This window comes from Lupinus angustifolius, chromosome LG07, assembly GCF_001865875.1.
Source record: "Lupinus angustifolius cultivar Tanjil chromosome LG07, LupAngTanjil_v1.0, whole genome shotgun sequence".
Taxonomy (NCBI): Eukaryota; Viridiplantae; Streptophyta; class Magnoliopsida; order Fabales; family Fabaceae; genus Lupinus; species Lupinus angustifolius.
Window position 1 is genome coordinate 9,251,882 of NC_032015.1, and position 26,796 is coordinate 9,278,677.

The following is a 26,796-nucleotide window of genomic DNA, read 5'->3' on the forward strand; positions in this document are numbered from 1 at the left end:
ACTGACTACTTCTGTGAGAAATATAAGTGTAATTTCTTAAATAAAAATAGTGACGGTTGTAATTAAGTGAGACAAAATATGTTATATTATGGAGACAAGTCCAAAAAGTATAAACTTGATGTATATTCATTATTTTTTATTCGTTACAAACTACATCAATAAGTCTAAGGATGTGTTTAAATTACTCTCGTATTATATTGTAACTAACCAAAATAAAGAATAAACATCGACTTTTATACTATTTGGATTTGTCTCCACAATATAACATATTTTGTTTCACTTAATTACATCCGTCACTATTTTTGTTTAATAAATTACACTTATATATCTTACAGAGGTAGTCAGTATAATATATATGTATAAATAGGAGTGATTTGTATAGATTTTAAAAAAGTCTGGATGGTTTGTGTAATTTCACTAAAACCCCTATATTTAATGATTTAGTGGAGTGGACCACAATTTACATGATTTATAAAACTATGATGGCACGTCTCAAAATTTGTCTCCAATCAAGTTTTTCTGATCACAGCGTACACAACTTAATTCACTCCATTTTCATTCACTCACATGCTAACATTATTTAGTACGAAAAGAAGGTAAAATGGAGCAAGATAATGTTTATAAAAATGGAACCAGATAGAAATACAACCTTCACATACAACGGTCAATCCTTAATTAATTTCTTACATTTATCTTTTCCAATTTTATTTTTAATATAAGCATTATCTTGTTCCATTTTATTACCATTTTGCTTTCTCTAAGGGTGTGTTTGGGAGTACTATTTTGGAGGGGGAGGGAAGGAAGGGGAGGGTTTGGGAGTTTAGTGGAGGAGAGGGGAGGGTTTTGAAGAATTTTTCAAACCCCCTCAAACCCTCCAATTGCCAAAATACCTAGTTCCCCCAAATTTGGGTATTTTGAGAGGAAAATAAGAAATTACATAAATACCCTTACTAATATTATTCTATAAAGTATAATACTTAACATACTATTGATTTTTTAAAGGGAGAGGGGTAAAATAGTATTTTTGTATTACATTAATCCTCCATCCCCTCCTATCTAAATTCCACACTCCCAAACAAGGGAGGGGTTTAAGATTCATAATATACTACTATATGCAGAAAATCATGAGATATGTATGACATTAAGATTCATAATATACTACTATATATAGTAAAGAGTGGGGATCCACTTATTACAAGAGTAAGTCTTTTAAACTTACTCCACATCCTAGTCATCAATTCTAGGGAAATCTAATGGTTTAGATCTAATCACTAATTCAAACAATTAGATTTCCCTAGAATTAATGACTAGGATATGGAGCAAGTTTAAAAAACTTACTAATCCCCTCCTTATGGGTAAATATACCATGATATATTAAAGTTTTTGCTTAGCTAAAGCATCTGCAGAATATATTTGGTGCCAGTGAAAATTTGGGTTAACAAAATGGTCTTCACTCTAATTTTAATATACATTTTATATTCTAATTTGATCATTGTAGAACACTAGAACCATGAACTTGAATCCAAAACCAATTTTGTTTTCAAAGCCTTGGTTGGAGGACAAAATTCATAATCAATCTCCTCTTACAGTGTTAGAATGCTCTAAAATGATAACCAACACCTCAAATAACTCATTGAAAGAATAACAGTTCAACTTGCCCACAAAAGAAAACTAAAAGCATTGATTGTTTTAACTTTTTTTGCATGGCAGGTGTCATGGTTTCTAGCAAAAATATTTGCTGCAAGTGAGATTAGACAATGAAGAAGTTATAGACAACTTCAAGAATTAAGAACAAAAATGAACATTACAATTAAAACAATTTTGATTTAACTAGATTGTCAAGCTCAACGATGTTGTTAGCCGACCCACTTAGTGAAACTAAGGCTTGGTTGTTGTTGTGTTCATTAACCAAATTGGAAATCTTTCTGATATAATAAGGGGATAATCCCTACAAAAATACCATCAGAATCTGAAAATATGACGAAACCTACTCAAGAGGAATAACATTTCCTTATCTTGAAATTTTGCAACATACACAAAATGTCTGCCTACAGAAAAGTTCACATCCACCAGAAGCTTAGATAGTTTGCGTCATTCAAGGTATGAAGACTGAGATAAAGATAACGCATCGTGATTTCTTCATTGACAACATCGAAAGCGAATGACAGCCCCAGCGAATCAATTAAAATGGCTACTCAGATTTAACAAAGTTTGGAACAGTATACAACACTGCTACTTAACCTATTTTGTCTTGAATCTTCATAAACTGTGCATACATTTACGGGATCAACTTTGTATTCTCTAAGCTATCAGGAAAACCACTCCAGGGTGTGACATATCACACAAAATAGGAAAGAGAAGCAAAGAGGTTGCTGATTAGCAATGCACAAGTCCAACTAAATCTAAAGCAAATAAAACTGTGAATACAGATAGTCGCGAATTTTATAGTAATCCTCGCACAGAGGACCTTCAATAACAATTTGCTGAGTACCAGAACCGCCACCCTATTAAGAAAAATCATCATAAACCAGAATCTTCATTGAAAAAATGTATAATCTCAGTCATGCCACTGTTTGAAAATGGTCGATTTCATTTTGCAAAATTAACTAATGTTCAGAAGAAGACTTACCTTCTGACTTGCATCCCCAACCTTCCGAAGAGTTACATATTCACCACAACGCAAAGCCCCGCCAGCAAATTCTACCTATAAAGGTTGTCATGTCATGAAGCATATCATTATAACTATAAAGTACAGGATATTCAACTAATTTTCTTCACACAAGTTTCATTTGCAAAACATGGTAACAAGCACTTTCAGTGATTTATGACAGCCTAAACATGCTCGGTTTCCATGAGAACAAAAAATTTCAGAATGTGTAGGAAATTGAAGTGGAAAGCACTCAGTGTGCCAACACAGGAGCAAAGTCTATAACTGAAGAATGACCTGAACACCCTTGCTGGAGAGGAACTGCTTGAAATCTGCCAATTTTAAATCACCAACAAGAACAGATTTATGTGGAGGAGGTGCAGCAGAAACTGGGAGTAGAGAAAGCATGTCGTTTTCTGTCTTCCCTACTTCAGCATCAACCCAAGCTACTTCATAATCTCCTATCTGCAGTTAATTTTATACTCGTTATTGAAGATGATGGATCCCCGACCTAGTGCAATAAGGCTTGGTAATTCAACATTAATGGACGACAGACAGGCATATAAAATTAAAACAGTTAAGACATATCTATTACTTGCCTTCTTTAAGAGTACATTACTCATTAGCTTCTCAGATAGTTGAACCTGTGACCATATTAACATGACATGATTAATTTCAACATCTTGGAAAGCTGATTCAGGAATTTTAAAAAATTTCACCTAGCTGTACCTTATAAGCACATAAATCAGATGTAACATCAATTGTCTCCTCAATTTGGGGAGCATAGACATGAGGACAAACATTCTTCAGGCAATGCTGCTTCAAATGCTCTGTAGCTTCAGCTGACCCATGAACCAAAACCTTCCAGACGAATCAAAATGTTCATCATCATAATGAGAGCAAATGACATTATATGACAGTATGATAACTATGTTCCTCAGACCAGTCATAAATGAAAGTCAGCCAGACCACATGCTAAAATACTGTCAAACAAATGAAAATAGATACACAGATTGCTATGGCATGTGCCTTCTGAATTTCTAGTTTTTATAAACATTTAAGAGCTTGATAGTTTAGAATGATCCATTTAAGTTCAGTAGGCTGTTAACATCTCTTAAGTCTTAATTTTATTTCCAAATTATCATTCCATGTAATTTTGAATGATTTCTGGTCTGAGATTGTAAGACAAAAAAAGGTTAGACCTTATCACAAAGGCTTTGAAGTGTTAGTATGTTATGACTTATGATGTAACAGTTAATTAAACTGCTACACGTGTAGGCAGTTATGACAGTTTATGAAAGTTTAGTTTGTTAGTGTAATCTGTTACAAGTTTCTAGCCTTAGCTTCTGATAAGCTTTGCTTCCAGATCCACTACATGGTTCTAGACCTCTATATAAAACATTTGAGATAAGTTCCAGATCTCGGAAATAGTTATGGACAGTTTCTTTCATCTCTGTCTCTCTCATATCATTTTCCATTACTTTCTTGCTCTTCTCATATTTTCTCAGAAATCATGAACTCTATGATTAATGGTAGCAATGGCAAGATATAACTAGCCAGGAGAGACAACTCCATTCCCTAAATAATAAAAGTTCAAATAACTTGTAGAAGATTTAATGATGTATTTCAGTTAACTGAAAAGCAATAAAGAGATTCATACCAGCTTCAAGGGAGCCACATGGGATAGAATATTTTTAATGGATCTTCCATCTGAACGGCCTTCAAAATCCATGTAAACCAACGAACACCTGACTTGTACCTGGACAATAATGATGTCGACTCCATCATAAGTAGATTTGGCAGATTTAAAATGAAATCATAGATGATCTAAGACCCAAATCCAACAAAGGAACAAACAACAGGTTTGAACACAATTCAGTTGCATGATTAATATGACGGTAAAAAACCAACATAATAGCATCTTTTGTAAAATGTCAAGAACAGGTAGACTTATAATCTTAGTCACAGTAATAAATGATATTCAAATAGTGAAAAGGAAAAGAATAAAAGACAAGACTTAAAAAATTAACTTTATTCTTCAATCAATATCTGAGTACAAAAATAAAATCAAACACATCTATATTAATGTACTATTTATACAAAATAAAAACTTCAAAATATGAGGAAAATATGAAGAGATGCTGCTGCTTACAGTCCTTTCATCAGATACAACTTTTGATGGCTTTGTATCAAGTATCAAACTTGCAGTTCCTTCATCTAGTTTTCCATTTAAATCACCTACCTGTAGAAAATAGAAAAAATGATAAATCATTGTTACTGTTCTTAACATTGGGTTGTAGTGCAGATGCAAGCAAAAAACTACATTCACCGATACCAGGACTCTTAAAGTGGGGGTGGGGAAAAAATTCATGGTTAGAAGCCAAATGTGTTGCATGACATCTAAATGCAAAGGAAGAAACAGTTAAAGATATCTCGATACTAGAAGTAACCAAACTAAACGGGAAACAGATCATAGCAAGTTATTAAACCTAAGAGTCCTGTATTTTAGCTTTTCATTCTAAAAGCTTCCTCTTTCCTTGTGATCGAATTGAACTCTACGATTGGCAAGCCTCAAAGATGTCAAAGTACTTTCAAATAAGTAGATTCATTATATTTCATCCAATGAAACTTCTCAGCTCTAATTCAGAAGACAAACACTAACGTGTCACATTTAATAGTGAAAGTGTGAAATAATTATCATGTTGAAAGGGGGAGCAATATGGTAGATATTCTAAAATGGAAACTTACATGCATTGTTGCCTGGTCCATGTCTTCATCCTTAATCACATAATCATCTGGATTTATGACTTCACCAAAATCATCCCACTCTGACGTATTCTCATAGCAGGGAAACATTGGGGCAACGCTTGATGAAGGGGGAACAAATCCATCAATAAATATGTCTCTGTATCCTCCATTTCGAGGACCAGCCACTGCAAGTGCAAATGAAATTATTGATGGGACTGTTGAAAAAACTGCTAAAACTAATAAAACTAAAAAAACATGTCCCAAAACTTTTAACTCCCATTCCTGATATGCTTATTGAAGGTAAATATTACATTATTATAATTAACGGTTTCGCTAACCATAATCTTAGGGCAATGTTTAAGCAGGCTAAAAATATTTTCTTCGTTAAATAGACCAATTCCCAATGTTGCCTTTCCTTATGTGTGTTGCTTGCCCTGGGGGCAATGGTAAGCAAAACCGTTATACTAAATGCAAAACTAGTTGAAGACAAAAAAGATTCAGATCTAAAATTTTAGAAAGAGTAAAACGTCATTCGGATCCTTGAAATATTCGCGGCCGATCAACTTAGTCCCTCAAAGATTACTTCTACCACCTAAGTCACTGAAAGAGTCAAATGCACACCATGTTCATCCTCCGTCCCATGTGGCATGCATCTGAAATGCCATGCGGGATGCATCTGGAATGTCACATTAGTCTCGAGCGAACGTGGTACCTGGTTTGATCTTTCAGGGGGCTTGGTAGACATAATCTTTGAGGGACTAAGCTGGTTGGCCATAAATCTTTCAAGGACCTCAAAGACATTTTACTCTTCTAGAAAAATTTCAAATCAAAATAGTCAAAGCAAAAACGGTTATACTTTCAGGAATCTGAAGTTCATAACTCCTAATTGTATATAGTTAACTATAAATTATCTCAAATCTTCTCCAGGGGCGGAAAGGAAACTCTTCAAAGGATTAGCTCCAAAATAGTGTGACCATACCTTCTGGTGATACATGATTATTGCCAGTATCAACAACCATTGGATCACTAGTATTATTATCAGCCCCATGAGAAGCTTTCAATTCTTCCTCTTTTATAAGACTGGCTTTTAAAGCTTCTTCCTTCTTTTTTCGATTTTGCTCTTCTTCATAAGCGATTAGCTCTTCCCCAACCAAAGGAACTCGCTTGGACACAGTGACTTTGACAGCTTTTGGAGGTGGATCAGCCTGAAGCATACGAGCTAGTGTGGCAAACTACATATCCAACAGGAGAAACGGTTTAAACATAATATAGCAAAGAAAACAATTTTAAGCAGCTTAAGAGAATACAATCACAGATTAAAATAAGTTGCATGACCAACGCTCCTTTTGGCATTCTCATTGTCCAAAAAAAGTAAAAACAAAATATCATGGATCATTAGCACCAATATGAAGCATTTTTATTTAAAAAAATTTCAAACACTATCCTACTGCCCAAGCTCCATTCCAAACGTTCAACTTAGCTGGTCTTTGCTGCTATTAGTACCTAATTCTCTTTCACAGCATAGAAATTGATGCTACTTCCATATAAAACAGGCCTCATTTAAAACAATAAGAACCAAGTTCCTTTATATGTAAGTTTTACTGATACTAGATGGCCAAGATGATCAAGGAACATTTAATATTTTAAAATCAACATTGAAATCGGCAAATGAAAATCCAAAAGCACATCAAGCAAAAGTGAATTTCTTCACCCAAAGCTTAGTGAAAGTGATGACAATTTTAGAACCAGGAAAAGGAAACGGTTAACAGAAGATAGACTAATGTTATATATTTTTTGGTACTACCAAGGGTATCCTCAAATGTTTTGGGTCATGAACTAACCCCTTTCGGGGTGTATGGCTGCCCCTCCCAACAAGTGTCGCTCCCAGGAATCGAACCCTTGACCTTTTGGTTTTTCTAGGGATCTAGCGAGGCCTTATACCACTAGACCAACAGCTTGTTGGTAGACTAATGTTATATAAGATCAAGGACAATGCCAAAAATGAACATTTTTTTATTTCAGGATGCTATTACGGCTAAAAATACTAATCATAATTAACACAAGCCAAAAGAGAGGGTCATAATTTTTTGACAAAAAGGGTTGTATTAGGCTGTGATTTACCCCTTAAAAAGGCTGTGGTTTAGAAATAATGGAGACATAATCATTAAATTAATTGAGCAACACCTTATAAACATCAATACTTAATATATACAATATAAGTAAAAGGAGCAGTGACAAACAGATCTTGCATTCATCAGTACATACACACAATTTATCAAAATATAAGACCACTGCTGAAACTAGCAACTTGAAAGACAAACAGAATTTTTCATCTCACGGTTTTACTCCAGTTTCTCAGAACAACTAAAAAATTGTATTATTGAAAATTGAAATTCCAAGGTAACTGAGAGATCAACACTAAGGAGCAGCCCTTCATCAATCAGCAGACTTAAAGTAGTGAAATCCTGCTATAGCTTATAGTGCTTCACATGAAAACCGAAACATAGCAATACAAGAGAAAGAAAATTCTATAAATAATATACCTGGCCTCTTTCAGTAAAAAGCACGAGATTCTTTACATCATTCGCCCACTCAACAAATATATCATGAGAAAACCCTGCTTCCAAACTTGCCATGGATGCTATAACAACCTATAAAAGATACAAGTGCCAGAATAAGTAAGGAAGTTGGATTAGTGAAAATTGAACATGCAAATTATTCAACCTTTGGACCATCTGGAGCATTGTCAAGCTCAGTCTTGTTAGTAAGAAGTGTGACATACCTGCAGGTAAAGTATTGAAGTGAAGATTTAGACACGAGATCACATTAGCAATCATAACAATGAGGGATTAACGATTTTTTGATGTTTTATCAAAAGAAAAAAAAACTATTTGTATGGAAAGATCCTGAAAATGTGAGAACAGGTTTCAAAAGCTCATTTTACACCCAGGACTCCATGAGTCATGTTCGAACAAATTTGTTCTTCAAATATCACAAGAAACTGTAATTTATGTTTCAAACGCTAAGCGTGAGGTGTTATAGCATCCCAGAGGACAAACAAATAACTAGCATATGAATACCTTATTCCAAAATCACGTTAAGGAAGAGCCCACTTACTTCAAAAGAAATATATTTTCACGAGTCTGTTCAAAGGACTTTGCTATGGAATCACTCATCCACTCAAGGAAACTCTTCACATAATCAATTGTGCTGGGTGCAACATATGTAACAAAGTATATGGGGTGGACCAAGTTCTCATCAGCCCAATACTGCAAATACCAAGACCTGGTATCAACCCATGCATATACATTCAGGCAAAGAAAGGAAAAAGAGTGTAAAAGCAAATTTTGTTTACTGACCGATTCCAACATCAGAATAAGTTCCAACACTCGCCCAGCAGTGTCAACAGGTAGCAATACATTGCCACCAGCCCTCAGAGTCTTCTTTAAGATATCTAAATAATCAAGAAGATATATGATAAGAATAACGACAAACACATAAATCCTAAGTTTTCAGTGGATGGTTGCCACAACTATGAATGTATCAGACATATAACTTATTTTTTTCATTTTCTTGTAACAGAAATTTAAGAAAACGGAGAATTACAAAAATCATCTTAGTACTGTCACGGTGATGCAATCACAAGAGTACAAAGTTAGCTACCTCCAAATTCTTTGTCCTTTTGACGTCTGTAAGGCTGGTTGTTCAATGAATTGTATGCATCAGTTATTAGAACAGCTGGACGCACAAAAGAACCTAGAACAGTTCCATTCAAATGCCTAATAAAAATTTGATTGATAAGTACCTGTCTTTTTGCTCTGAAGAAATATAGAGATCAAATCTAACATGAGCAACTACAAGAAAGTTTACCGTTCTTTCCGATGATTAAAATCAACAGCATATATGACATCCTCACCATCCTTTGTAATTTTCCAAATAGTACCTCCCAACAGATGTCCCGCAACATGAGGTGCAATCACAATTCCCTCTCCCTTGCCTGGATGTGGTTAAAATGTCATTTAAGGCAAAATACAAACAAATGGTGGGAAGTATGAAGAAGCTATTCAACATGGAAATAAATCAGAATCATAGAGATACTGTAAGAGACTTAAACAGCATTGGTTCAGACTCCGGAGGATTACAATGGAGAAGAGAGTGTTGACAATTTTGTTATCATGAACAAAAGCTTTATTTTTATGCGCTTATAATGCATACTTTAGTTTCTTCTCAACAACGACCAAGCTTTATTTCTACCTGGACATTTCTACTCATTAACAGTTTTCTATATTGCTTATGCTTATACCTTATACATCTATAACATCTAATCTTTTATGACACCTATAGATATTTTCATATAGAGTAAACTGTTTAGATACTATAAGTTGTATGCAAAATTGTACTAGTTCTTTTCCTGAAATTAAATGTTTCAAGCAATGGGAGACTTGAATATTTCTTCTCAACAACAACCAAGCCTTATTTCTACTTGAACATTTCTCCTTATTAGCAATTTTCTATATTGCTTATGCAAATAATTTTAGACTGGCCAAAGATAGTGATAGGATTAGGCCAAAGCCAAAGCCTAATATTGAAAATGTATATAGAAGGGGAAATAGGAAAGTAGTTAAAAGCTTCCAAAAATACCCCTAGTGGTTAGTTGTTAATTAGCCTATTAATAAGGAGCTAGCTTTAGAGAAGTTAGTTAGTTTTTTGGGGTAACTGGAATGTGGCATAACTAATTCAGGGAATTAGTTAGGGACTCTCTCTCTCAAATTGTAATTCATCTCTTTCAATAATAATACATTCTTGTTTAGTATCTCATTGATACTAAACCATTCTTTCTTCTTCTTGTATTCAATTTTTAGTTCCTAAGGTACCGGTTCTAACAGATGGCCTTTATAAGGCTTGGGCAACCCTCACCCCTTGAGCTAGCTTTAAGAGTAAGTTAGGCCCAACCATAATTAATAACATCAACAATCGATATTGATGGTGTGTGAAGATGTTTCCGTTCACAGCCTTTCCCTTTACCAAATAAACATGAAAGCTTAAGAACAAAATATTACTTCACTGTGTAGCATGGCAACTAAATATAAAAAGCTAAAATGCAAATAATCCCTTCAACTTTGACTCTCTAGGAAATTATCTCACAATGCTTCAATTTTGGCTATTAAACTGCTAAAACATTTGATGCGGGGTAACTAGCCCTTTTAAATTGGCCTCCCAAAACAAGTGTGTTTTGTTTTTTTTTCTCTTGATCCCCAATGAGAAATATCCTAGCTTCGCCTATGTGCCCTTACTGAGAACTGCTACCTTAATAAAAGAAGGATTTGACTTCAAAGGGAACTTTCCATTTACGAATGGGCTTGAAGAAAAACTCAGCAAAAGTAGAGAATTTTACTATGATAAATAGGGGGTTGAAAGGGATTGGGGGTTTAGTTTAATACAAACCACCACTTCAACAAAACGCATTTTAACAAATGTTCAAATGCCTACCTGTGAGATGATGATTCTGAGAGTATGTTAGCCTTGTTACACTTTGGAATGCAGAATCAATATCATCTAGCGTGAACAGATCAAACTCTGATACTTGCTGCAAAATAACAAGATATCTCAGCCTAACCATTTGTCTAACATAACAATATAAACTTTTCAAATTCTAATCAGTTATCAAATGGTAAAGCCTATTAATAAAGTAATGAGAGTTCCATCAGCCTATAAACCAAGAAGCACAAAACATCTTTTTCTTAATAGTAAAACCAAATAAAACAGCTTGGAATTTCACCTTTCTTGAGAGGAATTGGTCATACATAGTGAGAAGACCCAGTCTGTAGACAGGCTCTGTCGAATACACAGGGGCAGAGAGTCCAAGCTGCTTCATGGCATATGGAAGAGCACCAAGGTGGAGTGTATCTGGATGTGAAAGCAAGACAGCATCTATAGTTGGTGCGACCCTGGAAGCCAACCACACAATCTTAATAAGTATGAAAAAGTAACAAACAACATGCTCATCTAAAACATCAATTCCATTATAATTCATAATTACAACTCAAAAACATTTTCTCTTCTTTCTAGTTCTGCTGCTACAACAAACAAGGACAGGACTTCACAAACATAATCTTCACTTTTCCAATTAAAATTTCATTATGTCACTAATCAACATTCTATACTTTTTTGGTTTCCCGGGGTATCCTCAGATCTAATAGGTGAGAAAGTAATCTGTAAGGTACAGTCACGCATCTAAGCCAGACCCCTCCCAACAGTGTTCTATACATCCATACAGGGACCTAGCACCACAGGCTTAAGGGACCCAATTCTCTCTCACTTAGACCAACACACATTGGTTACTGAAGAATCTCATAATTACATCATATGAGAGTCAAAACTCTATGGTGATATGAAACCAAAGATAAACAAAACACAAATTCAGTAGCCATTACTCATTAATAAGTTATAACCCACTCCAAAACAAAACTGTTTTCTTCTTCATTCTAGTTTTACTGCCTCAACAAACAAAGGAAAGTGGTTGGTGCACAAAGCCAAATACTATCTAATCTTTTTAGCTTATTTAAAAACACAAATTGAATAAACGCTTCTAGCCCTAAATAAACATGCTTAACATAAATTCAATTCCCATGACTCATTATACCCATATATGTTTCCTACCTAACCAATATTATAGAGATGAAAATTAAGCATGTTTGATTAGGGCTAAGCTTATAAACATTGCCTAGTTCTACTGCCTCAACTTAAAATTAAAGGAGCTTATAAGAATTGCCTTCACCAAATGTCAATTAACAATACTTCAGAGCTAGTTGAAATAAAGATACCCACATGAAAAAATTGCATTTTTCTTGTTTTCCTATATACCCATTTGGTAGAAGAAGAAGAAGAAGAAAGGGAATATACTAACTTCGAGAGAGGTTGAAGAAGAGAAGGGTCAAAGTGGTCATTCCATCCACAATCAATGAGGAAGTTGAAGCCATCAATGGAGACCAAATAGGAGAGAGGGTTCTCGTTGTATACTCCACACAGTGGGGTTACCTGCACCGATGTCCCCATCTATGAATATGCGACGGCAGAACGACAGAAAATGGCGGTGATTGGCGGCGGCGTGATGATTTTTGCAGTGGCTACTGCCCCTTGTGTGGCGGAGGAGCTTGGTTAAGGGTTCTCGAAAGAGGAGGGAGAAACAATTTTCTCTCTCTTTTTTGTTTTATTTAAAATTAAACTGATTAAATATGTGTTGTCTTTGTCTCATTGGTTGAAATGAAAATTACGTACTTACCCTTCAAGAGAGAGCTGGACAAATTATTTTTCTTTTATTTATTCTTAAATTTGATTATATAAAAACATCTTATTCTATGAAATATCAGTGTGAAATACCACAAATGCGTAGATCTATTGCTCTAAGAAACTGTTAGATTCCTAAGGGCTTGTTTGGGAGTTAGATTTTGGAGGGAAATGAAGGGAAGAAGACTTGAGAGTCATCTTACAAGTGTATTTCATGACTCTCAAGTCTTTCCGTTATATTTTTTCCCCTCCAAAATACAACACCTAAACACACCCTAAAAGTCTGTTTGAGAGTTAATTTTTGGAGGGGAAATAAAGGAAGGAAAATATCTAAGAGCCATGAAATATACTTATAAGATGATTCACAAGCCTTCCATTTAAGGGTGGAAACATGTCACGTCAAGCTAGGTTTTGCCTTAAACAGGTTCAACCTAAATAGTATATTGAAGCATGCGTCTGCCTATTAGGTTGTTTAAAAGAAATTTCAATGTCTAGGTCTGATCTATTTAAAAGTCTCGTCTAGCCTATTATACTATATGGTCATGAAATAGATTATCATGTCTACATTTTAATGGGCTTATAGATATACTTTTAGTTAGCTCATCTAATTCTAATAATTAAATTATATTTTTATATACATTTTTATATTAATATTACATATATAATAATATTACTTATATTATAGTAATATAATTTCAATATCCTTATATAATATAACTAAGTAGGTCGGTCTGCTAGGTTTAATAGGCCTTTTAGGTTTCTTAAAGTCTGACATGTTAAACTAAATAAGTTTTTTATAAAGTCTGAGCTTGACATATTCATGAAAAAAGTCTGGTCTGACCTAACATGTTATAGGTCAGATAATATGCCTCTGATAGGCAGACCATTACTTCCATTTCTCTTCATTCCCGTAAAAAAATCAAACTCCCTAATGATTTGTTTGGTTTAGAGGAGAAAATAAGATAACAGAAGATAAAAAGAAAGAAATGAGAAGATGAGTTGATTGTAAGGGTTGTTTGGTAGAAAAGAAATATGAAATAATTTGGAGAGAAAATGTGTTTTTACAAAGAATAAGACAATTTTACCCTTTAAATAATAATTATGAGAATTTGATAAAGTTAAGGACACTCTTATAAATGCAAAATCTATCTAGAGAAAGAAACTAAAAGTTGGTGGGTCCAACCACTTTTATTTTCTTTCTCTCTATATTTTCTCCTACCAAATGATAGAAAGATTCTCATTGTCCTTCAACTCTCTCCTTCATTTCTCTTTCTTTACTAATTCTCTCCAACCAAACAGAGGTTAAGGGTTTGTTTGTGAGTTAGATTTTGAAGGGAAAGGAAATGATTGGGAGTCCTCACAAATGTATCTTGTGGCTCACAAGTTTTTAATTTCTCTTATTTCCTCTCTAAAATTTAACTCGCAAATATACCCTAAAAGATCAAAAAATTCAGGGTTTGGTTCATGTGAACTATTGAGATGGACAATCATACAACTAGAAAGTGATTAGTTCCTTATTATAGAGTGAGAAGGTAGTACCAAGAAGGTGAAATAGTTTAATTTATTGTCAAACCAATCCAACCTATGAGTAATGTATTGGTGTTAGGAATTAAGCAAACTCAATGTAGGACTCTCTTAGGACTTAAGTACATGAAGAGAATCCAACTCAAAAAACTAGTCTATTAGGTGGGAGAGCATCATGACTTAAGTACCACATTGAGTTTGCTATTATAATCAATGTGACTCCTAACATTGTCGCTCCCTTTAAGGGTCGACGCTCACGACAACTTTCATTTTATCGACATTGACTTTATGACCCCTTTCTTTTTTGGTGGCTTTACTCGCCTATCAGTATTCAGTAATGTACCTTAATTCAACTTATAGGTAGCCCTTTCCGTGACACAACTCTCAATAAAAGCACCAATCGTTAGGACTTAAGCACATGAGGATAACCCAACCCAAAAGATTAGTCTATTAGGTGGGAGAACTTTATGGCTTAAATACCATATGAAGTTTGCTATTATGATCAAACAGACTCCTAGTTGTTAGTTAAGATGAGTATGTTCATATGGACATATATTATATATAAAAGAAAGACACATAACATAATTTCTAAACTCAATACTCCATTATCAAAAATCTATGATATATATTACTATCATATTACTAAAAAAGAATAGTGGTGAAGTTATTGTTGAGCAAATAAGGAAGAGATGAGTTGGTTAGGCAAGCTTAGTTATGATACTGGTGAAGTAAGGAGTGGCAGGTGAGTTGGAAAAGTAAAAATATGAATGATATATGATATATTAATAGTGTATAAAATTCTTATAGTGTCAATATATACATTTTTTTTCTCTTTTAAAAATTCAAACTATTCGGTGATCATTTTTTTGGAGTAAGAACTTGGTGATTGTTATATCTTTACATACATACAACTGTTTGTAGAAAATTTTTTTAAGATAGACTTTAATTATTGATGGGAGACTTTATACTTAAAAATACATAATATATATTAAAGATGATGAACATTGTCATCATATATATAGCCAAGATCTTTAATGTCAAATCATCGACAATAATTATAAAATTATAGTTGAAGTGTACCTTAATATATTCGTAGAGAATATGGTGAATGAACTTTATATCATCCTTCATCATGTATCCATCAACTCTATATCATTTGTCATTGTATGCAAATGCATGTTCATAGTAGAACATGTAGGTTCTTTGGTCATCCAATTGTAGATCACCATTAACCTTAATTTATCCTCGAATGGGATAAAGAGAATGATTTGTGTCTTGCATTATGGTTCATCTTGTGTTATGATGTAGTCTACAATTGGGGATTATAACCCTTTATTTATAAGAAGTGAATACCCTTCCATGAAGATTGATGCTACTTGATTTCTTATTCCAATTTTTCACATCATAAAATAGAAATATATTTTAGGTATCTACACAATAATTTTCATGACAATTATGTCTATAGTTATATACCTTACATGAATTATATCACTTTAATTTGGCTACATAAAATAATGATTCTAAACATTACATGTGCGACACAAAAATTCTTACAATCTCTCACTAGTCACATATGTGATTTTACCAATTGTGTTAGACTTTATGAGATCAAAAATACGTCATTATAAACCTGAGACATATCCTTATCTCGTTCATTAATTATATTAATATATAGAACCAAAGCGGCTTTCGTTATATCAATCATAGCTAAATCAATCAATGCGCACTAATATTAACACGACTAAATAACATTAGATTAATCATGAAATGTGCAATATGAAAATCACATGAAGGTGATCTAAACATGTCGATTTTCAATTGGTTCTCCTTTACTTTAGTGAGATCCCATAAATAAATTTCAGAGTGAAATTGAACCATAAATCTTATTCTGCAGAAAAATATATACATATCCATAGACATGTCTATATGAAGAGGATATCCAAATACAAACTCCCACTAAACCAAAATATCATCAGTGATATAATACTCATATGAGCAATGTACTTGTAAAATACCTTATATGATAAACCTTTAGTGAGTAGATCTACAACTTGGAGTTTGTGTCAATATGCTCTATAGACATTTGACCACTCTGATCTGTTTTCTTAAACGGTATATAGCAATGATATCCTTTTGTCACAATATAACTTTAGTGGTCTTTCAATAAATCCAAATCAGCAGCCAAGTGACAATTGTATAGCCATACCTCATAATTAGATGCCTCATAATAAGCTATGAAAATCACTACCATAATAGTTGAAATTATAAGTGTATGTTTAACACTTTTCGAAATAGCTCATCATCCACCTAATATGCACATATAGCCTTACATGGATTTTCAACTGTATTGATATCTAACAATATTAAATAATAATACCTTATGATCTCTAATTTAATCACTTTATGTATGTGAGAATATAATTTCTTTGTTCTTTGTAACTATTTTATAACATAATTGGCTACCTTCCAAAAATATATGCATTATAATCAAATGCATAAAGAATCTACTACATATTTTTAACCTTAAAATTCCTTCCTAAAAATAATGCACCCGCATACTTAATGAATATAAGACTCATGCTATTTGAACATTCTCATTCTTCATGGTTTTCTTTATCCTTAATGATATTTCCTTAAAATTAAAGAGTTGGTCATTTCTGAAAAGCAGGGTCTAGATCCATACATTCAAGGACAAAAATAATGTTCTTTCCTTAATTCTTAAAGATATTGCAATTTAGGAAGACCGTAAAATATATATTTGTAGATGTTATAAAAGTAGAGAAATCAATAGAACAAAATAAATTGCAATTATTCTTGTAATTAAACTCACAATCAACTTTAATTCTTAAATTCAAATATTGGTGGGACACATCACGAACTATCTAGAACAATCATTAATATTCAGTCTTTGGACAAAAATATTAATTTGTAAGTGATACACTCAATGTAGTAATCAAATATAGATTATCAGTCCTGTCAAACAATAAGTCTTTTTTTGGACCGACTTATTATTCACATGGAAAACGATATGATTATCACATATTTATTACCACAAGTATATTTGTAATTTTGGTCAAATAGTAATCTTCCTTTGGGCCAATCACTATTCACAAAAAACCGCAAACATACAATTGGCTCGATATTCCATATCAATTACCAATTAATGATAGTCTTGTTGTAATGGTCAAACATTGATAGTAATGCATGTTAAATAATAAATTATGTTTTGGACTAATTTATCATTCACATATGCAATCTTATAATTATCACATGTTTATTATCACATGTGTATATATAATCCGACCAAATAACAACATTCATTTGGACTGATTAATATTCACATGAATACATACACACTCTAACATTCAACATTTATTATGAACAATCTACACAAGAGATAATCATTTTGGTGACTTCTTGTTTAATAAATTCACTTAAAATGTCAAATAATTTTATAGTCCAAAATATCCATATATTTTAATTTGATTGAACACTTAATCCAAAACATATCTTATTTACATCCCCTATATAAATAGATATTTTTGGAGACCTAACTGCAATATTACAATGTAATCTAGTGGCAATCCTTATTTGCAGTCACTAACATCCCTAGTTCAAAACCCAGAGGTTAAACACACTGCCCATTGGAATTCAAACAATGAAACTTTAACACAAAGGTCTAATAGTTCAATCACCAAACCAAACAGGTTGTTGGTTAAATGAACAAAATAGCAAACCGAATTAACATGTTCATAAATTTATACCTGACTGTAGAAAAGATACAACTTTTGTAACCAATAGATCAAACGGGGATGTTGTATGCTACTTAATTACATTTTGTACATGATTTTATCTAAATGTTACAAACCAAATGCACCTTTTCAAAATGATATAGTCCCTATGCATGCTTTAAAGGATGCAACTCACACGTAATGAATGAACCAATGACACTTTTGTCCATAACAAAATACTTCCAGTACCCAATCATCATAATAATTTATGACATGGTTATTGGTTTATGAATAAATAACATTATTTACCTATTGTTCTAGCCCGATCATACCTGGGTTATCAACCTTGAAAAAATATTCATTGGCCCAGCATCCTCGGGCTATCCCCTTCCACCCAAGTATCCTGTGTAGTACTCCGCGTGTCCCTATTGTTCGCCTTAGATGGGTCCCCCTGTGACATAGGCATTAAATGCTCCTGAGATGATATTAAGGCCTATGACATGTTATTTAATGCACTTCATGCATGCTATTTAATGCACCTTTGACATAACATTTAATGCGCTGCAGACTCGCCATCAATGTCAGACCACATGTCACGCCGCCTGAACATTCTACCTGACCCCAACAAATCGAAAAGGACAGATCTATAGGCCAACTAAGGACGACTAGAGTACGTCCCTTGTACCCGTTAGATGCTGGCCAATGACCAGATGCCATCTTAGCACTTCCTAAGCTCTATAAATAGAAGAGATCACACAAAGTATAATTAATTCTCATTCATCTCATTTATTGCTACACTTATTGCTCTAACTTCTCTCTTCTTTACTCCCATTCTCTCTCTCTATAATATTCTACTGACTTGATCGTCGGAGAACCTTTTCAGGTACCTCCCCCGGTGGATCCAGACGATCGTCCGACCAAGTTTCCTACTCTCCTACACTTACCTGACCATTCATCCTCAGCTTCCGACCATCCGTCCTCAACTCCCGACCATCCACTATCAACAACAAAGAACATTGGCACCGTTTGTGGCTTACCTACAACATTGTGACCACCTGTAACCAAGCTCAACCACCTAGCCATGCAGAATCACTCAACCCGAATCATGACACCCCTTCCATTGAACCCCCAACACTAGTACAACCATCTCACCAGGCTAGCCAAAGTCATCCCTCAAACACTACCCTAGAAGCACCCACTACCCAACAACTCCTCCACATGATCCAAAACCAAGGCCAAATTATCCAACAATAGGCCCAACTACTAGTCGAGATGCGCCAACACATACCAGAACCCAGTAATGGACCTTCGCGACCAGTTGCCGATGAGCACTCCGTTGAATCCGCCGAAGCCTCTAGGCTAGTAGCCCCCCCCCCCAAACACGAAAACCACTCAGATAACTCACCCCCCGACCATAACTCCTCACGAGCAAGACATCCTTTCACCGAAACCATTATGTCTTCACCACTCCCAAAACATCTCACCCGACCAAGTAACATCGAACAATACGATGGAACAAGTGACCCACATGATCATCTAGATGCCTTAGAGGCCTTAATGCTTTTCCATGGGGCCACCGACCCCATCATGTGTCGAGCATTTCCTCTTACTCTGAAACGCGCTGCCTTGTAGTGGTTTACTCGGCTCACACTAAATAACATCGACCAATGGGCCATTCTCGCCAATGGATTCAACATCCTCTTCACAGCAAGCAAAGAGCAGCCTCACTCTTCCTACACCTTGTCCGGTATACGGTAGGAGTCCCATGAGCCCCTACGAGCTTACCTATACAGATTCAACTCGGAAGCCATGAAGGTTTGCACCCTGAGCCCGCAGGTGGCGGTGCATATTTTGGTGACAAGCTTGCGGGATGGCCTCTTCAGGAAAGAATTGGCTAAATATTCAGACCTCACAACAGAAGAAATTCGATCTAAGGCTCAACAATTCATCAATCTAGAAGAAAACCATCCTAACCGCCCACCCACCGAGCATAGAGAATACCAACTCCCCTCACGGGAAGCCAAACGCCCAAAAACACACAAGCATCCTCGAGATGATCCACCCCGACAACCCAAAAAACCCAAATACTCCTCTTACACCTCCTCTCAATGCTAGCCGAACTAGAATTTTACAAGAAGTTATGGTCGTCACTTAGTCCATCTCCCCAAACCCAATCCAAGCATGACATTAGGGACCCAAGACCGCCCCAAATATTGTGACTTCCACACCTTCTTCGGCCATGTAACAGAAGAATGTACCCAACTGAGGGACACTATTGAAGACCTGATCCAAGTCGGGAACCTCTAGAAATTTATAGCTCGGGCCCGCCAAGAGCGATCATCGCTTCTACGACGATCCAGTCCTCCTCGGAGACGTTCCCCAAAAAAAAATCAACAGGAACATCCTCCGAATAGAGACCGAAGAGACAAATATCACTCCAACAATAGGCGACAATGGAGCCCGGTGGAAATCAACACCATATCCGGCGGATTCGCTGCTAGTGGTACATCTAAGGTAGCCTGGAAAGGGTATGTCCGGGAGGTCATGCAATCAACTGTCCAGAAATACCGTCAATCTTGGGGCCACCAGGCAGTACCCCAATCTCCTTCGACGACCGTGATTATGAAGGCGTTGTCCATGGTCATGACGACCCCCTTGTCAACACCGACAAAATGAATAATAAAAAGGTGGGACATTTGTTTGTTGACGAAGGCAGTTCAGCGAACATCATGTTTCAAGACTTGTTCACAAAAATGGAACTCAAAGACACAGACCTGTTGCCACATGATGGACAGCTTGTCGGTTTCACTGGACAAGTAATCACCCCCCGAGGCTATGTTAATATATGGTTGATTGTCGAAGAACAATCTCTGACCTGGACAATTCAAGCAAAGTTCTTGGTCATCGACTGTATCTCAGTCTACAACGCCATACTCGGTCGACCAACGCTCAACCATCTTGAAGCAATAGTCTCCACCCCACACCTCTGCATGAAGTTTCTCTCATCCGACCTCCGAGTATGCACGGTTAGAGGAGATCAGCATAGTGCATGAAGTTGCTATCAGATGAGTCTTCGGCCAAATCAAACTTCAACACGAGCACCATCCCCCAAGAAAAAACAATGGGGCGTGCACTTAGTGGAGTTAGATGTCATGGCAGATAAAGAAGACCTACGACCTCAGCCAGAAGGAGAAAAAACCTCCCTTCAACTCGGTCCCTTGAAATAAAATCTAGTATATATCAGTTGTACTCTCGACGAAGCTTAGAGGTCAAAACTGATCAAATGCCTGAAGACCAACAAAGATCCTTTTGCCTGATCCGTGACAGATATGCCCAGAATAGACCCTTTAGTTACCTGCCACTGCCTCACGACATTCTAGGAGCAAGGTCGGTGGCCGAGAAGAAAAGAAAGATGGGTGTTGAAAGAACAACTGAGGTTACTAAAAGATCTCAGAATTACTAAAGGTCGGCTTCATCTGAGAAATAGCATATACCACTTGGTTGTCAAACGTCGTGCTGGTCAAAAAATCATCTAGGAAGTGGCGGATCTGTGTGGATTATACAGACTTGAACAAAGTATGCCTTAAAGATCCATACCCCGTTCCGAACATCGATCATCTCGTTGACAATTCTTCTGAGTATCAGTTTCTGTCATTTATGGATGCTTATTCAGGGTATAACCAAATTCCCATGTACTCCCAGATCAAGACAAGACCGCCTTCATTACACCTAAGGCGGCTTACTGTTATACGGTCATGCCATTCGATTTGAAAAATGTGGGGGACACATACCAGAGAATGATGAAAACCATTTTCGGAGATCAGATTGGAAAGAACATGGAAGTCTACATAGACGATATGATCGCCAAGAGTCTGCCAACGGAAGATCATGTGAGTATCCTAAATGTCGTCTTCGACTGATTGCGCAAGTTTAATATACGCCCCAACCCGGAAAAGTGTACATTCGGAGTCGAAGCCGACAAGTTTTTAGCATTCCTGTTGACAAGCCGGGGTATTGAAGCCAACCAAGCAAAATGCTAAGCAGTCATAAACAATGGTAGCCCAAGATCAGTTAAGGAAGTTCAACAACTTAATGGGCGGTTGCGGCCTTGGCCAGATTCCTTCCAGCATCATCCAAGCATTCCTTCCCACTATTCCAGCTCCTCAAAAAGAGCAATACTTTTACTTGGTCGGAGGGTTGCGAATCAGCTTTCCAAATTTTCAAACAATACCTAGCTACTCCCCCCGTGCTTTCAAACAATACCTAGCACCCGCTGAAACACTATATGTATACTTGGAAGTAACAGACGGGGACGTAGCCACCGCTCTAATCATGGAGAATGAAGATGGTCAACACCTAGTATACTTCACTAGCAAGGCATTGTAAGGCACATAGCTCAGATATCAAAAGTTAGAAAAGGTCACCTGTTGAACTATCCCAATTTGATATACGGTACGAACCCAGAACGACTATCAAAAGTCAAGTCCTGTCTGACTTCATTGCTGAATTGACCATACAACCAGGTGGTTCCGAGCAAATATGGACCATATATGTTGATGGTTCATCCAACCCTCGGGGCAACGGAGCCGGGGTTTTGTTAGATAACGGTCAGGGAATGACCATTGAGCACTCACTGACATTCACCTTTCCCACATCAAATAATCAAGTAGAGTATGGAGCATGCATTGTCGGTTTGTAGTTGGCCAGAGAAATCGGGGCGAAGAAAGTCTCCATTTGCAGTAATTCCCAACTCGCAGTCTCTCAAATTACGGGGGCCTATCACACAAAAGACGTGTTATGTTTTCTCCCTCAAATCATGTAGCAAGGCCAGTAGGGACAGCTGGATAGATCACCTCCAAGAGGGGCAACTACCACGTGGGGAAGCAACATGGTGGGCTCGTTGGCAGTGGCGACGAGTTGCGTTAGTAAAAACGGGTGGAGGTCCGGATAGGATCTCCACCTCATCAGGGCTTGAATCCCCGCCTAACGACACCATAATTTCCTAGATTGTTATTAAAAAAGAAAAAGACAAAGATGAGTTACCGAGTTAATGGAAGTAGGAGATTTTGGAAGAAAATTGAAGATCAGATTCAAACAGGGCCTATGCGCGACATGAGACAATTTTTTAGAAAGCAAAGTGAAGAAGAATGAAGGAAGGAACCCCTATTTATAAGAAGAGACCCAATCCCAGGCCTCCCTAGAGGCCCAACCCAAAATGTGCATCCACCCGTTCAAAATCACTCGAGGACAATCCAACGATGACACGGAAACCCATGCAACACAAGTGAAATGAACCGACGCGCCGCTCTGTCGTTACAGTCTCAGAACGAAATGCCAATCATTCCCCCACGTGTCCGATAAAAACCCTTAGCCATCATGACCTACCCCTGTGCCTACCTTCAAACCCTACCCCTGTTCTGTTACGCCAAATCGGAATGATCCAAGTCTAATAGCATGGTCGCCTCTAACCCCAAAGAGTCTACTAACCTGGTCACCTATGACCGGCTTAATAGACTGGGGGCAACTATTCCAGCCCGATCATAACCATGTTGTCAACCCCAAAGAGTTTGCTAACCCGGTCACCTCTGACCGGCTTAATAGAATTGGGGAAATTGTTCCAGCCCGGTCATACCTGGGCTGTCAGTCTTGAAATACCCAGGCTGTCAACCTTGAAAGAATATTCACTGGCCCGACATCCTCGGGCTATCCCCTTCCACCCGAGTATCCCGCATAGTACTCCGCGTGTCCCTATTGTTCGCCTTAGATGAGTCCCACATGGCAGAGGCATTAAATGCTCCTGATGCGACATTAAGGCATCTGACACATTATTTAATGCACTTCAGGCATGCTATTGAATGCACCTTTGATATACAATTTAATGTGTCGCGAACTCGCCATCAATGTCAGACCACAGACCACCCATCATGCCACCTGAACATTCTACCTGCCCTCGACAAATCGACAAGGGCAGATCCGCATGCCAACTAAGGACGGCCAGAGTATGTCCCTTATACATGTTAGATGTTGGCCAATGACCATATGTCATCTCAGCACTTCCTAAGCTCTATAAATAGAAGAGATCATACATGAAGTATAATTAATTCTCATTCCTCTCATTTATTGCTACACTTATTACTCTAACTTCTATCTTATTTACTCTCATTCTCTCTCTATAATATTCTACTGACTTGGTCGTCGAAAAACCTCTTCAGGTACCTCCGACGACGGGTTCAGACGATCATCCGACCAAGTCTCCTACTCTCCTACACTTTCCCGACCATCAATCCTCAGCTTCTGACCATCCATCCTCAGCTTCCGACCATCCATCCTCAACTCCCGACCATCCATTCTCAACAGCAAGGAACACTTGTGTAGATAAATAAATGGTAATCACATACATGAAACATGATACTAGAATGTCAAAGCAAATAATATTCAAAACAAAGTATTATTGTATCTTTCACCAATGTCATAAATAAAGAAGCAATTTCTTAATGAAGTAAGGAGAAAGTGCATCCAACGGGTGTTCAACCGGTGAGGAGATAGATAAATACCAAGTACGTGACTAATGCAATTAGTCACCAACTGTTGCATTGTTTGACAACCAAAAATATATTTTTATATTTTAGAGTTGTTTAACAAAAACCTAGACTTTCAAAAAATAATTCAAGTCAATACAAAATTCTGCGTACGGCATGGGTTGAACCCAAGACCAAAATTCCCCAACAGTATGTGCAACCTTATAACCAAAACTATGGACAGTGGGTAAAGAACCTATTACCGGTGCATTCAAATACTAATATCCACAGCAACACCACTAGACTAAAAAAGTATACTTATGTGTGTCCGAATTTTAAACTACACAAAATTCTCTGGTCGTGAGTTATTTAACTCAAGCCTAATGAATCTGTATACATATGGACAAGTTGTTTTAAAAAAATAATATTTCATAGTATTATTATGTTTTCACAAATACTAAGTGTTGATACTATGACAAAAAACTTTACTATACCATACAAACTCAATACATTCAAGGAATCACATGCATGTAAGTATAGGTTAATATTAAGATATTTAAACAAGTTTTATATATGAAAACCATTTACACCTTATTTCAAACCAATACATATAACTGTAGATACCAAATTTTGACCGGGGTAAAATATTTTAAAACAAAAAAGGGGGAAATATGAATTTCAAACATTGTGGCAACTGTGCTTTTCCCTAGCCCAACCAGAAACCTTAATCCTCACCCCTTTATTTAAGCCTAACTTAGAAACTAACCCAATGGAATCTGAAATTGGGGAGAAAGAGGCACAAAAAAAAAAACCAAAAGAAGAGAGAAAGAAGTAGAAAGCTCAAACCTAATCTTCACCACATCCAAGTTCTCTTTTAGGTACATTCCTTATTTTTTTTTGCATTCTTCGTTACAGCATGTAATGCTATTGCATATATTTTGTATTCTTTTTTGCAAATTTTTCTGCATGCAGCCGTGAAATAGGGGCTTGACGATGTCGGCTCCGCCTAAAGCCGTCGTCGTAGACCCACTATGGTAAAGGGGGAACCGGATAGCAGTCGTGGAGGGCTGCCTGTCCCAGCCGCGCCCATAGAGGGTGGACGGCCCTGTCCAGCGGCAGTCCTCGCGGCTGGCTGCACTGTCGCCACCCTGGACGGGCGGTGGTGCGCCGCCATGGCTGGCTGCCAGATTGCGACAACCGGTGCCCCCTATTTCAGCCACCAACCTCCAGTGTTGCTTCCATTACAACCCTAACCCTAAACCCCAAATTGATTTTACCTTAAACCCCAAATTGATTTTTGAAACCTACCCCCAAATTGATTTTTGAAACCTAACCCCAAATTGATTTTACCCTAAATCCCCAAATTGATTTTACCCTAATCCCAATTTGATTTTAAAACCTACTCCCTAAATTTAATTTAACCCTAAACCCTCAAATTGATTTTTGAAACCTACCCCAAATTGATTTTTGAAACCTAACCCCAAATTGATTTTGAAAATCTAATCCCAAATTAATTTTACTATAACCCTAAATCCCCAAGCCAAATCTCAAATCCCTAACCCAAAAATCCCTAAATTCCCTTTTCTATTTGTATTTCACGTGTTTTTTTTGGTTCTGTAGACCTAATGTTTTGTCGCGTTACCTTATGTTGTAAATTCATTTCAATTTGATTTTTAAAAAGCAATATGAGATAACCCACTATTGACCTAATTTCTTGTCGCATTACCTTATGTTGTAAATTCATTTCAATTAATTTTTTTTAAAGCGATATGGGGTAACCCACTTTATACCTAGTGTCTTGTTGCGTTACCTTATGTTGTAAAATTCATTTCAATTAATTTTTAAAAGTGATATGAGATAACCCACTATAAACCTAGTGTCTTGTCGCATTACCTTATGTTGTAAAATTCATTTCAACTATAGATATAGTGTCTTGTCATGTTATCTTATATTGTAAAATTCATTTCAATTGATTTTTAAAAGCGATATGAGGTACCCACTATAGACCTAGTGTCTTGTCGCATTACCTTATGTTGTAAAATTCATTTTAATTAATTTTTTTAAAAGCAATATGAGATAATAATTTTTTAAAAGCAATATGAGGTATTCCACTATAGACCTAGTGTCTTGTCGCGTTACCTTATGTTGTAAATTCATTTCTTTTAAAAAAAATTAAAGCAATATGAAGTAACCCACTATAGATCTAGTGTCTTATTGCGTTACCTCATGTTGTAAATTCTCTTTAAACAAATTTTAAAGCAATGTGGGGCAACCCACTATAGGCCCAGTGCCTTGTCGTGTTACCTTATATTGTGAATACATTTATAATAATTTTTCAAAG

At 36.3% G+C, this 26,796-nt stretch overlaps 1 protein-coding gene and 1 long non-coding RNA gene across 2 annotated transcripts in view; one reads left to right on the forward strand and one right to left on the reverse strand.

Moving 5' to 3' along the window:
- LOC109352229 overlaps window positions 1-17,996 on the forward strand; it is a 39,412-nt gene extending 21,416 nt beyond the window's left edge. Inside the window, exons 3-4 of the long non-coding RNA XR_002108343.1 lie at window positions 7,172-7,177; window positions 17,986-17,996. This is a non-coding gene — a long non-coding RNA (uncharacterized LOC109352229). The remainder of the gene's footprint in view (window positions 1-7,171; window positions 7,178-17,985) is intronic.
- LOC109352227 (cleavage and polyadenylation specificity factor subunit 2) lies at window positions 1,977-12,607 on the reverse strand. Its single transcript, XM_019594108.1, has 18 exons — window positions 12,303-12,607; window positions 11,175-11,343; window positions 10,886-10,982; window positions 9,266-9,392; window positions 9,059-9,174; window positions 8,755-8,849; window positions 8,513-8,664; window positions 8,120-8,177; window positions 7,939-8,046; window positions 6,375-6,627; window positions 5,396-5,580; window positions 4,800-4,889; window positions 4,308-4,406; window positions 3,377-3,508; window positions 3,247-3,291; window positions 2,945-3,112; window positions 2,630-2,704; window positions 1,977-2,504 (listed from the first exon to the last, which is right to left on the reverse strand). The coding sequence occupies exons 1-18, from the start codon at window positions 12,449-12,451 to the stop codon at window positions 2,403-2,405; spliced, it is 2,220 nt and encodes a 739-aa protein (XP_019449653.1). The 5' UTR covers window positions 12,452-12,607; the 3' UTR covers window positions 1,977-2,402.

Bases quoted from the DNA above. Each gene is read 5' to 3' on its own strand.
- LOC109352227 (XM_019594108.1), bottom strand. From the start codon at position 12,451: ATGGGGACATCGGTGCAGGTAACCCCACTGTGTGGAGTATACAACGAG. The intron at 8,665-8,754 runs GTCAGTAAACAA...TGGTATTTGCAG, and splicing joins TTATTCTGATGTTGGAATCG to TATTGGGCTGATGAGAACTT. The intron at 8,178-8,512 runs GTAAGTGGGCTC...CTTTACCTGCAG, and splicing joins GAAAATATATTTCTTTTGAA to GTATGTCACACTTCTTACTA.